The 13,950-nt window shown below is 41.5% G+C and overlaps 1 protein-coding gene across 1 annotated transcript in view; it reads right to left on the bottom strand.

Annotated features, from left to right (window-relative positions):
* Positions 1 to 13,631, bottom strand: part of SLC6A18 (solute carrier family 6 member 18) — a 1,027,837-nt gene extending 1,014,206 nt beyond the window's left edge. The window contains exon 1 of the mRNA XM_073676926.1: positions 13,481 to 13,631. Within this exon, the coding sequence (XP_073533027.1) occupies positions 13,481 to 13,631 (151 nt within the window). The remainder of the gene's footprint in view (positions 1 to 13,480) is intronic.
* Positions 13,632 to 13,950: the final 319 nt, after the last annotated feature.

Genomic DNA, 13,950 nt, shown 5'->3' with positions numbered 1-13,950 from the left:
TTTCACAGCTAGATGCAGAAAAAAATTATATTCAGTTTGCAACCTGATGGAGGACTGTATAGATGGATTAATAGAACAAGTCCCACACACAGCTAGAAGCCCAATATTTTTTCAGAGGTAGATGCAGAAAAAAAATATATTCAGTTTGCAACCTGATGGAGGTCTGTATAGATGGATTAATAGAACAAGTCCCACTCACAGCTAGAAGCCCAATATTTTTTCAGAGGTAGATGCAGAAAAAAAATATATTCAGTTTGCAACCTGATGGAGGTCAGTATAGATGGACTAATAGAGAAAGTCCCACACACTGCTAGAAGGCCAAATATTTTTTCAGAGCTAGATGCAGAAAAAAATTATATTCAGTTTGCAACCTGATGGAGGTCAGTATAGATGGACTAATAGAACAAGTCCCGCACACAGCTAGAAGCCCAAATATTTTTTCAGAGGTAGATGCAGATAAAAAATATTTTTAATTTGCAACCTGATGGAGGTCAGTATAGATGGACTAATAGACAAAGTCCCACACACTGCTAGAAGGCCAAATATTTTTTCAGATCTAGATGCAGATAAAAATTATTTTTAATTTGCAACCTGATGGAGGTCAGTATAGATGGACTAATAGAGAAAGTCCCACACACTGCTAGAAGGCCAAATATTTTTTCAGAGCTAGATGCAGAAAAAAATTATATTCAGTTTGCAACCTGATGGAGGTCAGTATAGATGGACTAATAGAACAAGTCCCACACACTGCTAGAAGCCCAAATATTTTTTCAGAGCTAGATGCAGAAAAAAATTATATTCAATTTGCAACCTGATGGAGGTCAGTATAGATGGACTAATAGAATGATGCTATGCCCAAAAGATTTTACTTCACTAGGTGCAGTAAAAAAATTGGTATTCTATACACAGGTGGTATATCTTGCAACACAGATAGGCTACTCCACTGACTAACACACTCTGCAATAGGCCAAAAAGGATTAGCTTTGCTAGATTCAGCCAAATGCTGTGAAAAAAACTTGCACAGCACTGGCACAGACCTGCCTGGCAAAAACTGATAGGAACTGATGTAACCTAGTCCTGAAAAGGACTGCAATTACAATTAGTCTTTACTCCCACAATCTATCTATTTAATAGCACAGACCTGCCTGATAAAAGTCGTAGGAAATGCTGTAACCTAGTCCTTAAAAGGACTGCAATCACAACTATTCCCTACTCCCAAGCTATCTGTAGATTTGTGCGAAAATTGGCTTGAAATTAACAAGGTATAGCGCACACAGCAACAGCGGTGCCGTCTAACACGCAGCTGCAGCAGTGAGAAAATGGTGGCGACGGGGAAAATGGCTTGGTCTTATAGGGCAAGGACATGTGACATACACTGCCAATGACACATGCCCTTGCTTGTGTGAAAAACAGCAGTTCGCTCCGTGTGTGCGCTGCTGATAGGCTGACAGACTGCACCTCCCCACTGTAAGTGCGGGAAAGAGAAAAAAAAATTGAGATCTTTATTATTCCTGCAGAGATCCATCCCCTGCCCCTCCCCCCACCCCGCTGTACACTCAAACTGCGTATTAACATTAATTTTCATCATTACTGAGAAAAAATCCAGTTATGATTTTGGTGCACGAACAGTTATCGAACATAACCTCGAACAGCCGAATTTTTCTCAAATCGTTCGTGTTCGCCGAACGGCTCGAACACCGCCCAAAACAGCTCGAATTTGAGATTGGCGAACAGTTCGAGTAGAACAACGCTCATCTCTAATCTTCATGAGCCTAAAAGGCAACATTTTGAGCGCAAGCATTCGAGAAATGTGTGAGTTTAGTAGTGTGGCCTATTTGGCCTGTGGAGCGGTGGCTGAATAATTGCACTTGTGTTCCAAAGACTGGAGTAGGGACAACTGAACGCTGCACTGGAACAAGTACTTGGACGTGGTTGCTGATGGTTATAGATGCGAATGTGCAACGACAGGGCTGGATTGGGCCAGACTTCTCAACACCAACAGTGGGTCTATTCCCATGCACCTCTTCACACCCAGACATGGGTATACGCTTCCTGATTTTGTATATTTTCTATTTTCCTCCTCCTTCTGTTTCTCTTCATCCTCCACCACCATATCACCAGTGTGACTGTGATGCAACACCCACATAATTTTTTTAATGGTGTTTATGATGCCCTTAGGAATTTTTCTTAGAGGCCTACCTGTAACATTCTGTATGTTATACAGTATTTTCATGTATATGCCCCAGGGGTAAATGTTTTTCAGCCCATGCACTTAGTGCTTGGGCATTACCAGTATAGGAGACACACTCCTTAACAATGGTAACAATTTTTCTAATGAGGACTTCCTCTACATCTCTTCATCGGGGCATTGGAGTGTGTCCAATTTTTTGGCAGCCGTTTCAGTCACTGCATGGACATTACCACTATAGGAGACCCACTGCTTTATAATGGGAACATTTTTTTTACTTAGGGCCCTCCTCTATGTCTCTTCAAAGGGGTATTGGAGCGTGTCCACATTTTTGGCAGCCCTTGCAGTCACTGCATATGCAATAACAGTATAGGAGACCCATTCCTTAATAATGGGAACAACAAAGAATAGCTGGCTCATGGCCCTCTAACAATAGTGAGGGCCAACTGCTGTGGCCCTTTAACAATAGTAAGGGCCACCTGATGGCCCTGTAAAAATAGGCTTTGTGACTTTTAGAGTCCTCCCTTCATAAATGAAACAGGATGTATATGATCATGTCTCAAACGCCACATGGCCAGATAATGTAGTAAAATGCTAAAATGACATTTACTGGTGAATGTATTTTTCACTGTTGAAAGCAATGCAAAAATGCAAAAACACATCAAAAACGTTATGCGTGAACATAGCCCAAGGTGTGGAGGAACATTGTTTTTTTTGTGTGGTTTTTTTGCCTTATATACAATTCATTACCCTGGAAAATGTTCCTTAACATTTTTTCCAGGAAAATCCATTTTGGCTTTGTTTTTGTATGTTTTATTGTGAGTCCGTAAAAGTGGCGTAATACTGTGACAACATTGTTCACAGCTGTGACCTTGGAGTCAGAGATACTTCCAAGTGTCTTCCCCATACTGTTCCCATGTCATTTCAGCACTGTTCGAATGTGTCTGATCATGTCTCACACACAACATGACCAGATAAGGTAGTAAAATGTTAAAATTACATTTACTGGTGAACGTATTTTACACCATTAAAAGCATTGTGAAAGTGAAAAAATGCATCAAAAATATTATGTGTGAACATAGCCCTAGATGTGGAGGAGAATTTTTGTTTTTGATAATTTATTTTGCCTTATATACAAGTCACTACCCTGGAAAGAATGTTCCTTAACATTTTTTCAAGGAAAATCCATTTTGATTTTGTTTCTGTCTGATTTTTTGTGAGTCCGTAAAAGTGGCATAATACTGTGACAACATTGTTCACAGCAGTGACCTTGGAGTCAAATATGCTTCCAAGGGTCTTCCCCACACTGTTCCCATGTCATTTCAGCACTGTTCAGATGTGTCTGATCATGTCTCACACACAACATGACCAGATAAGGTAGTAAAATGTTAAAATTACATTTACTGGTGAACGTATTTTACACCATTTAAAGCATTGCGAAAGTGCAAAAATGCATCAAAAATATTATGTGTGAACATAGCCCTAGGTGTGGAGGATAATTTTTGTTTTTGGTTATTTATTTTGCCTTATATACAAGTCATTACCCTGGAAAGAATGTTCCTTAACATTTTTTCAAGGAAAATCCATTTTGATTTTGTTTCTGTATGATTTTTTGTGCGTCCATAAAAGTGGCGTAATACTCTGACAACATTGTTCACAGCAGTAACCATGGAGTCAGAGATGCTTCCAAGGGTCTTCTCCATGCTGTTTCCATGTCATTTCAGCACTGTTCCCATTGATTTGGGCAATTTTTAGGTCCCCCACAGAGCTCCGGGGAGGGCTGCCGGAAAAATGCTCAAGTTTCCCCATTAGCTTAAATTGGGCTCGCTACTTGCACCCGAGCATTACGATTTGTTCGACCCAAGCAATGAGCACCCAAGCATTTTAGTGCTCGCTCATCTCTAATGGGCATGCATGGCTTCCAATAGCACTAGATTACTAGTGTTACTATTGATAATGTGACTGAAGACAGAAGAAGTTGGATGAATTCTGAAGTGTACAGGATTATACTTTCTGCTCAGATTCAACCAAATGCAGCAAGAATTGGATTGTCACTTCACAGTACAGATGGACAATGACCCAAAACAAACTGTGAAAGCAACCCAGGAGTTTTTTAAGGCAAAGGAGTGGAGTATTCTGCAATGGCCAAGTCAGTCACCAGATCTCAACCCCATTGAGCATACATTTCGGATGCTTAAGACAAAACTTAAGGCAGAAAGACCCATAAACAAGTAACAACTGAAGTCAGCTGAAGTAAAGGCCTGGCAAAACATCACAAAGCACGACTTAGGGAATTGAAAATTTCTATGGTACTAATTAAATAACAACATGATGCTTAGTGACGATGGAGAAATTGGCCACAGCAGCCTTTATTAAACAGAACATAACAAGAACTATTCTCGGAGGAGATCCTGGATGGCCAACCATAAGGGTAGTACAAGCTAGAACACTGCCCAGTCACACCGCTCCAACTCGGGGCTAGCAAATTGTCATAGTACTGCCCACCAACTTTCCCCTGTTCCCTGAAACCGTTCCAGCGGGAGCTAAAACCACCAATAGATTGAGGGTCACCATGCCTCTGATGTGGTCAAACCCCAATTAACCAATTAACCAAGGCCATCCCTGCCTCCTCCCCTCCAGCTGCCATGACGAGACAAAGACACACACAAAACAAAAGAATCCCACACCACACCACCGAATGTAGTCCATAACAAACACCAAGATAAGGGCGGGTGGGAGGGACGTTCATTGGTCCTGGATCCTGAAGAGAGGTGGATGGTCCGTGCTCCTCCCATCCTATAAAAGGTACCCTATACTACTCCTCCTCTATAACTATCCCCACTAATGAAAACAAATGCCCCCCAAATTACCTGAACTTTAACCCCACCCCACTTCTTGCTCACGTCTTTCATGCCTACGTGCAAATCCTGGACTTAATCCTTTCCCTACCTCCAAAATTTCAAACTCCTGTCATGTCCAGGCTTCCACTAGCTGCTCCAGTTTCCAGCCCTATCTTAACTTAGGGTATTGAAAATTTCTACGGTACTAATTAAATAACAACATGACGCTGAGTGATGATGGAGAAATTGGCCAAAACAACCTTATTAAATATAATACAACAGAACATAACAAGAACTTTTCTCGGAGGAGATCCTGGATGGCCAAGCTAGAACACTCCCCAGTCGAACCGCTCCATCTCGGGGCTGACAAATTGTCATAGTACTGCCCACCAACTTTCCCCTGTTCCCCAGAAATCGTTCCAGCGGGAACTAAAAACACCAATAGATTAAGGGTCACCATCACTCTGATGTGCCTAACCCCCAATTAAACCAGGCTATCCCCTCCTTCAAATACAAAGACCACAGGTCTAAACTCAGATCGTTTAAATGTACCCCATCTTCCCTTAAGAAATCCGAATCCGCTGTTTCCAACTCTGTGTCGCACCACCACACCTCCTTTTCTTTTAACAAAACTGGACACAGTCTTATTAATGCACCCCCTGGTCTTATTGATCCTGTCCATGGAGAGAGCATTCCACCAAGAGAGATGAGCTGTCATTTCAGACCATATTATCATAATCCCGGGACATAAATTCCAAATACGAGTCAAATCGAACTTTATGTCCCTCATAAGGTCCTCTTTCCTAAATCATTGCCCTCTGCATGTAGGATCAAAACATACGGGCCCGATCAAGTCTACAATAATAGTGGAACTCCACTCCATAACAATCCCCGGATTCCTATCCAGTAAACTCGCGCCTCATTTCTCTCAAAGCCAAGTAGCTTACCCACTCATCGAATGTCTGCTCGTAAGGCCCCCAGTATACAAAAGAATGTCCTAAAATCCAAATTAAACACGTTCCCGGATCTGTAGCAGGTGGGGAACAATTAAGAAGTTAGAAAAAACACATTAATAAACCAACAAGAAATCACCGTTTGCAATCCGAACTTTTAATAGATATTTAATAAAATTCAGTGGGTACGGAAAGTATTCAGACCCCTTTAAATTTTTCACTCTTTGTTTCATTGCAGCCATTTTGGTAAATTCTAAAAAGTTAATTTTTTTTCTCACCCCATATAGACTGAAAAAAAAACAGAAATGTAGAAACTTTTTAAATTTATTAAAAAAGAAAAACTGAAATATCACATGGTCATAAGTATTCAGACCCTTTCCTCAGACACTCATATTTAAGTCACATGATGTCCATTTCCTTGTGATCCTCCTTGAGATGGTTCTACTCCTTCATTGTAGTCCAGCTATGTTTAATTAAACTGAGCAAAGGGTTTGAAACTTATGATGATGTGATATTTCAGTTTTTCTTTTTTAATAAATTTAAAAAATTTCTACATTTCTGGGTTTTTACAGTCAAGATGGGGGGCAGAGTGTACTTAAATGAGAAAAAAAATGAACTTTTTAGAATTTTCCAAATGCCTACAATGAAACAAAAAGTGAAAAATTTAAAGGGGTCTGAACACTTTCCGTACCCATTGTATATAAAGAACAAACCACCCACCTTGTCTGCATTCATAAAAAAAGGCACGGATTGCAAACGGTGATTTCTTGTTGGTGTTTACGTACTGAGGTCATCACTTGTTGGTGAATTCATTAGTAAACCAACCAACATATACCATTTACATATGCAAATGGATGTAAGATTTATATCTCTTTGATTCCTAGCGACCGATCTGCTTTATCACTTCCTCATTTAGTCCCCACCTAGCAGCTTCAGTTGCTGCGCCTATCCTAAATGAATGCAATGCATATTCTTTATAATTAAGTCCCAACTGTCTAAACACTTTACAAAACACTGCCACAAACTGGAATCTGGAAAGAGCCTCCCCATCATTATGAAGCAAAAAAGAGCCTTCCGGCCATTGAGGCCTTATAGCTACATAATTCCCAACATATTGTACTGCACAATATAGTGAACCCGATATTTTAAACAGAACAACACACTTCCCTTTTTCCGTCTGATCGGTCTTGGAACACCGCAATCTACAAATAACCCGATTCCCCAAACAAATCACATCTTTAAAAGCCAAACCATCCTGTGAAGCCATGGTATGGCTATTTAACTCGCTAATCCTAAAAGCTTCAAAGAAGGCAAGGGAAAATGCTGCACCAAACAGTATTGTCTCAAAAACGTCCAAACACACACCTTCTAATCCACTAATTATATCACCCAATAATTCGAAAGAGATCGGCTTTCTGCTATTCTGAGACCCGAAAGATCTCCTGTAACCCTTCAACACCCGTAGTACCATGAAATCTTTCAAAACGTCTTTCATGCCCACCAATTCAAACCAAAATGATAAACCTGCCATTTTCCTAGAAATTGCAGCCCCTGATACCTCCCATGACAAACAGTCCCCAATGAAATATAAAATGAAATATAAAATCAGCAAAAGATCCCCAGACTTACCATCACTACCGATCCTATCACAAAAAAACAACCATTCCCTCCATGCCGCTTCATATGCTGACCTGTTACCCTCCCCTACCGATTTAAGCATCAAATCCATGGCTATCCACAGGCCAGACTTCATAGATAATCCGGGCATGGGGTGGTGCAGTGCTCCGCTCCCAGTGCCCAGCAAGCAAAAATGATCCCACTGAAAACAAGAAATGGGATCAGCTATTGAATTTTTAACACCAGGGACATGTTTAGCGGAAAACCACGCATTCAGCTCCAGACTACGCAAAACCAAATGTCTAATCAAATTTATCACTGGGAGAGAAGATGCTGACAGACTGTTTATAATTTGAACCACCGCCAAATTGTCACAGCCAAACTTGAACCTCCGACCTCAAATCTTGAATTTTATCAACAGGCAATCTACATTCCATGGCTACCGAGTCTAATTCGATTCCCAAAAAATGAATAACTGTGGAAGGTCCCTTGGTCTTCTCCGGAGTCAGAGGAATACCAAAATTCCTCGACACCTCTTCAATTGTATGTAAAATAATAGAACACACCGTGGAATCAGCTGGCCCTATACACAAAAAATCATCTAAATAGTGCAACACTGACTGCTGACCCGTCTCCTTTTTGATAACCCATTCCACAAACGTACTAAATGCCTCAAAGTACGAGCATGAAATAGAGCAGCCCATTGGCAGACAGCAATCCACGTAGTAATCCCCATCCCACATACAACCCAACAGGTGAAAACATTTTGGATGTATAGGTAGCAAGCAAGCGGCGGCCTCAATATCCATCTTAGCCATAAGGGCACCTCCCCCAAATTTTCTCAAATAATCCACTGCCTTGTCAAACAACACATAAGTCACCAAACAAACCTCGTCACTAATTCCATCATTTACCGATTCCTCTGCTGAAAAAGACAAATGATTAATTAACCGAAACTTGTTAGGTTCCTTCTTTGGAACCACCCCCTGCGGAGAAACCCACAGGTGAGGCCAAGGTGGTTCCTTAAATGGCCCGCCATGTGCCCTAGGGCTACATCCTTCCCAAGATTGTCTGCCACCACTGACGGGTGGAGACGCGGAAACCCAAGATTTTTGGGGCGAAAAACTGGTACAGTCAACAAAAAAGGTATCCTGACACCAAACGTAAAACCGTTCAGTAACAATTCTGCAGCCACCCTATCTGGATACTCCCTTAGAAGCGGCATCATCGCCTCTGTTCTCACTGGTGTCGCTCCCTTTTTGGTTAGCCTCGCCTCCACATCCTTTTGCTTTTTTAAAACATTTTGCTTGGGCAATGTTGCCCCCACAAAAGGAAGACTCATTTTTAAATCGGCAGCTGGCGCCGTACTTACACTGGCCGTCATTAAACTGCCAGCAATACCCTGGTCTCTGATTGGCCAGGAAGCCGACCCTGTAGTCAAACCCCCTGCCCAGGGCGAAAGGGCTGTGGAGAGGAATGAGTGTAAACCATATATCCTTATGGTCCCATGTCAGGCCCGGTCAAACAGCCTTCTGTTGACGAAATTGCTTGTCGTAACAAAACCATGCAGTACCACCATAGTACCTGTACCTCGCCTATTAAGTCCATGTAGCAAAATAACGTGGAAAAATTCTGTGGGAATTTTTCCCCAATTATACACTGTTCAAAAAAATAAAGGGAACACTTAAACAAAACAATGTAACTCCAAGTCAATAACACTTCTGTGAAATCTACCTGTCCAGTTATGAAGCAACACTGATTGTGAATCAATTTCTCCTTCTGTTGTGAAAATGGAACAGATAACTGGTAGAAATGATAGGCAATTAGCAAGATACCTCCTATAAAGGAGTGGTTCTGCAGGTGGTGACCACAGACCATTTCTCTGTTCTCATCCTTTGTGGCCTGTTGTTTTGGTCACTTTTTCATTTTGTCATTGCTCTCACCCCTAGAGGTAAATTAGCTTGAGGCGGTGTCTACAGTACAACCCACAGAAGTCGCTCAGGTAGTGCAGTTCATCCAGGATGGCACATCAGTGCAAGCTGTGGAAAGAAGGGTAGCTGTGTCTGTCAGCACAGAGTCCAGAGCAAGGAGCAGATATCAGGAGATGTGGAGGGAGCCATAGGAGGGCAACAACCCAGCAGCAGGACCGTTACCTCCTCCTTTGTGCAAGGAGGAACAGGAGGAGCACTGCCAGAGCCCTGCAAAATGACCTCCTGCAGGCCACAAATGTGCATGTGTCTGCACAAACGGTTAGAAACCGACTCCATGAGGGTGGTATGAGGGCCTGATATCCACAGATGGGGGTTGTGCTCACAGCTCAACACCGTGCAGGACGCTTGGCATTTGCCACAGAACACCAGGATTGGCAAAGTCGCCACTGGCACCCTGTGCTCTTCACAGATGAAAGCAGGTTCACACTGAGCATATGTGACAGACGTGACATAGTCTGGAGACGCCGTGGAGAGCGATCTGCTGCCTGCAACATCCTTCAGCATGACCGGTTTGGCATTGGGTCAGTAATGGTGTGGGGTGGCATTTCTCTGGAGGGCCGCACAGCCCTCCATGTGCTTGCTAGAGGTAGCCTGACTGCCATTAGGTACCGAGATGAGATCCTCAGACACCTTGTGAGACCATATGCTGGTGCAGTTGGCCCTGGGTTCCTCCTAATGCAGGACAATGCCAGACCTCATGTGGCTTGAGTGTGTCAGCAGTTCCAGCAAGATGAAGGCATTGAAGCTATGGACTGACCCACCTGTTCCCCGGACCTGAATCTGATTGAGCACATCTGGGACATCATGTCTCGCTCCATCCACCAACGTCACGTTGCACCACAGACTGTCCAGGAGTTGGCGGATGCTTTAGTCCAGGTCTGGGAGGAGATCCCACAGGAGCATGCCCAGGCATTGTAGGGAGGTCATACAGGCACGTGGAGGCCACACACAATACTGAGCCTCATTTTGACTTGTTTTAAGGACATTACATAAAAGTTGGATCAGCCTGTAGTGTGTTTTTCCACTTTAATTTTGGGGGTGACTCCAAATCCAGGACTCCATTGGTTAATAAATTTGATTTCCATTGATTTTTGTGTGTGATTTTATTGTCAGCACATTCAACTTTGTACAGAACAAAGTATTCAATGAGAATATTTCATTCATTCAGATCTAGGATGTGTTATTTGAGTGTTCCCTTTATTTTTTTGAGCAGTGTACTTGCCTTAATTGCAAATGCCTGAAGCCAATTATAAAAGGTATGAGTAATCAGGTGATAATGCCGTTTTTGTTCCTCCTCCTCGTCCGGTTTTACTTTATCTAGGTTAAATTTGGCTAGAGGAAGCAATGAAAATATTTCAACATATTCATTCATTCCAAATTTTTTCTTTAGTTTCTTTCTTTAGATGGGCACCCAAAGGGCCGTTGAAGCAAACATAAATCTGACCCCGGGCAGCATCATCTATTTTAATAAACGGATCTCCCAACGATGGGAGAGCCAATGCCGACACCGCTGGAACAGTGCCAGCACCGATGATGAGTATAAGTGTTATTATTTTACAAGGGGGAAACAGCTGAGCAGTGGCCAACCCCTTTAAAGGTCCCATGTCATAGAGCCAAATTGCAGTTTCATACTTTTTGCTTTACAATGTGTGACAAAGTCACTGGCAAACTACTAGAGGGAAGATATGTATCACTGAGGTTGTTAGGTTCAGTGATATGAACCTAGAAAAATGCTCCAGCACACTAAGTGTTGAGAGGGGTTACGTGGCCATGTTTAGGGATAGGTTGATTGAATAGGCTGTTCAAAATATCTCCACCCTAGGGTGTAGTCGAGAGGATAAATTCATGGCCTTCTGGCTCATTAGTGGGTGGGTATATCTGGAGGTTCAAGCTCCAGAGCTGTTTTTATGATAAGGAAAGCTGAACTTTTGTTGCTTGTTCCTTAGCAGGCGGATTCCCGTAGCAACACGAACTCTGCGATACATTATGTTTTTTTTGTTTTCTAATTAGGCCAGAAAGGCTGTGTTTGTTTTGCTATTGCTGCACTGGTTTATGCAGCACCTTTAATAAAATAGTGGAAGATTTAAAGAGACAGTATCCCTGTGTCTACCTCTTTGTGCAACCGAGTGAGCCAATTGACCACAATTGGAATATAACCTTGAAAAACCTCACATAAAGAATAATGTTAAGCACATTGGGGAACAGCACAATAAAAATCCTCCATTGACGGGGGCAAAACTTCTATCAGATTGACTCTAAGGTCGGGTCACACTGCCTTTGATTCTCAAATGCACTCACGGCATGCTGCGATTATTTTATCATGTCAAATCGTCGTGAAAAAATAATCGCTGATCCACATCACCCCACTACATTATCTTATAAAACATCGGCTATCACTTGGTTGTGATATATGCTAGTGTGAGCAAACCCTTTGTCATGGTACTGTTGCATGATATCCCGTGGTAAAGGGCTCCTTCCCTATCCCTCACGCTAGGGATCACGCTAGTCTATCACTGTCCCCTGGATTACTCCTGAAGGTAGAGACCCCGGGATCATGTACCTTGCTCTGCTCCTTATCTGTTTCTTACCCCACCTAGGAAGGTGTGAGGCCAAAGTGTATAGGATTACGCAAACCAGACAGACAAGGCAAGACAGGGATAAATTAAAACTACAACCATACAAAATACACTCACCGAACAACAGAGTGGTACACAGGGGAGAATAAAGTAGGTGAAACCAAATAGGAGAGGGTGAGGATGAACATGCAAACAAACTCCTTGCAGAAATCTCCAGAACAACTCTCCAACTGCCAACTCTAAACACCAAACAACTCCTCCAACTCCAAACCAGACAGAATGAATTATCACTGGCAAATCCCAAATGCCAGTGGTGAGTATCTATACCAGAGGGGAGTGTCCAACACAGAACAGCTGAGACAATCCATGATGGAGAGATAGGCAGAACTGATTACCCCTAGCAATATCAGAGCAAAGAAAGCCTGCACTGTTTAGTAAGATGGTAAAGTACTTCTAACCAGTGCTGGATTTCAGGTGACCAGACGCCGCAATCTTCTGGCCCCTTTCTGTCGTGGTATCTCCGTGACACCCTTAGCCTGAGAATACCATGAAGAATAGAACAGATGAAGGCAGCACTCCAAAATTCCAATCTAAACGAGATTTAGACGAGGGCTACACTGCAACTTTGGCATGAATCATAGAAAAAAATGCAGATATATTTACATTAACAATTCATAGAATTATAGGAAAGAGTATATACATGAAATAAATGCTTTTTCCAACCTAAACATTGTTAATTGTTTAATTTATTATTGAAACAAAAATCAACTGGCACTTACCCTACATGGAAATATAGAAGTTCTATAGAAGAAACATAGCATGTTTATAAGTTAGATGAATAAGGCTAGAGCTACTTGGCAACTTTGGCCATGAGAGCTGTTGCACAATCGAAGTTTCATCGATTCTGCTGCTACTTCGGATGGGGTCGCATTGCAATATCTACACTACTGCAACAAGCAAAATACAAAAATGACCACCGAGTCTGATTTTTCGTGACTTATTATCAGAATAGGATGTAGGGTTCATTATTAAAGTCATTGTAAAAATGAATCTACATCTGTCATTCTAATTAAGGAACACGTGAAACATTCATGTGATTCTAAAAATAATGTACATTGATAACAATGCATATTAATAAAGTAGCAAACCAAATAAAAACTTGTCAACATCACATTTGTACTTTAAATAATATTAAAACTTTGCAAAAAAATATAGATAGAAATTTGCAAATTACATACTAGTACATAAGATTACGAAACTGATCAGAAATGGTCTGCTATAGTATGAAGTAGTTATTTTTATTTAGCATACTTACCACCTCCATAGGTCTGACATAAATAAGGAAATCTCCATACATTTCCTAAACCCACTGCAAATCCAATGCATGTCAAGAGATACTGGATTTTGTTATCCCATTTGGGTCTCTCCAGGTTATTTGAGGCATTTGCAATGTCACTACTAGCCATGGTTTGGATAAGTCAAAAATTTCACGTATCTGACAAGCTACATGCCTGTGAAAATGTGCCAGAGTTTTTATCACTTAGGAAAGTGCAATTAATGTGTACCCAATTTGAGTAATCAGCTAGGCTTAAAAAAACAACGGTCTTGAAAAAGTGTAAAGAATGTATTTTCTGAATGACAATGAATTTTGTTTGCCATTAGCTGCGAAAAGTAGATAGTCGGGTAGGTTAATTTATAACTAATATTAAAGGATTTTCTGTGCTTAATTGTTTGGACTAAAAATAAAATACATCAAAGGAAAAAAGTAATTTAAATTCTCTGCTT

Source organism: Phyllobates terribilis, unplaced genomic scaffold (assembly GCF_046119375.1).
Source record: "Phyllobates terribilis strain yellow unplaced genomic scaffold, ASM4611937v1 Scaffold_4__5_contigs__length_816908805, whole genome shotgun sequence".
NCBI lineage: Eukaryota > Metazoa > Chordata > Amphibia > Anura > Dendrobatidae > Phyllobates > Phyllobates terribilis.
Note: the sequence above shows the minus strand (reverse complement) of the source record. Positions and strands in the feature narration are given on the sequence as shown.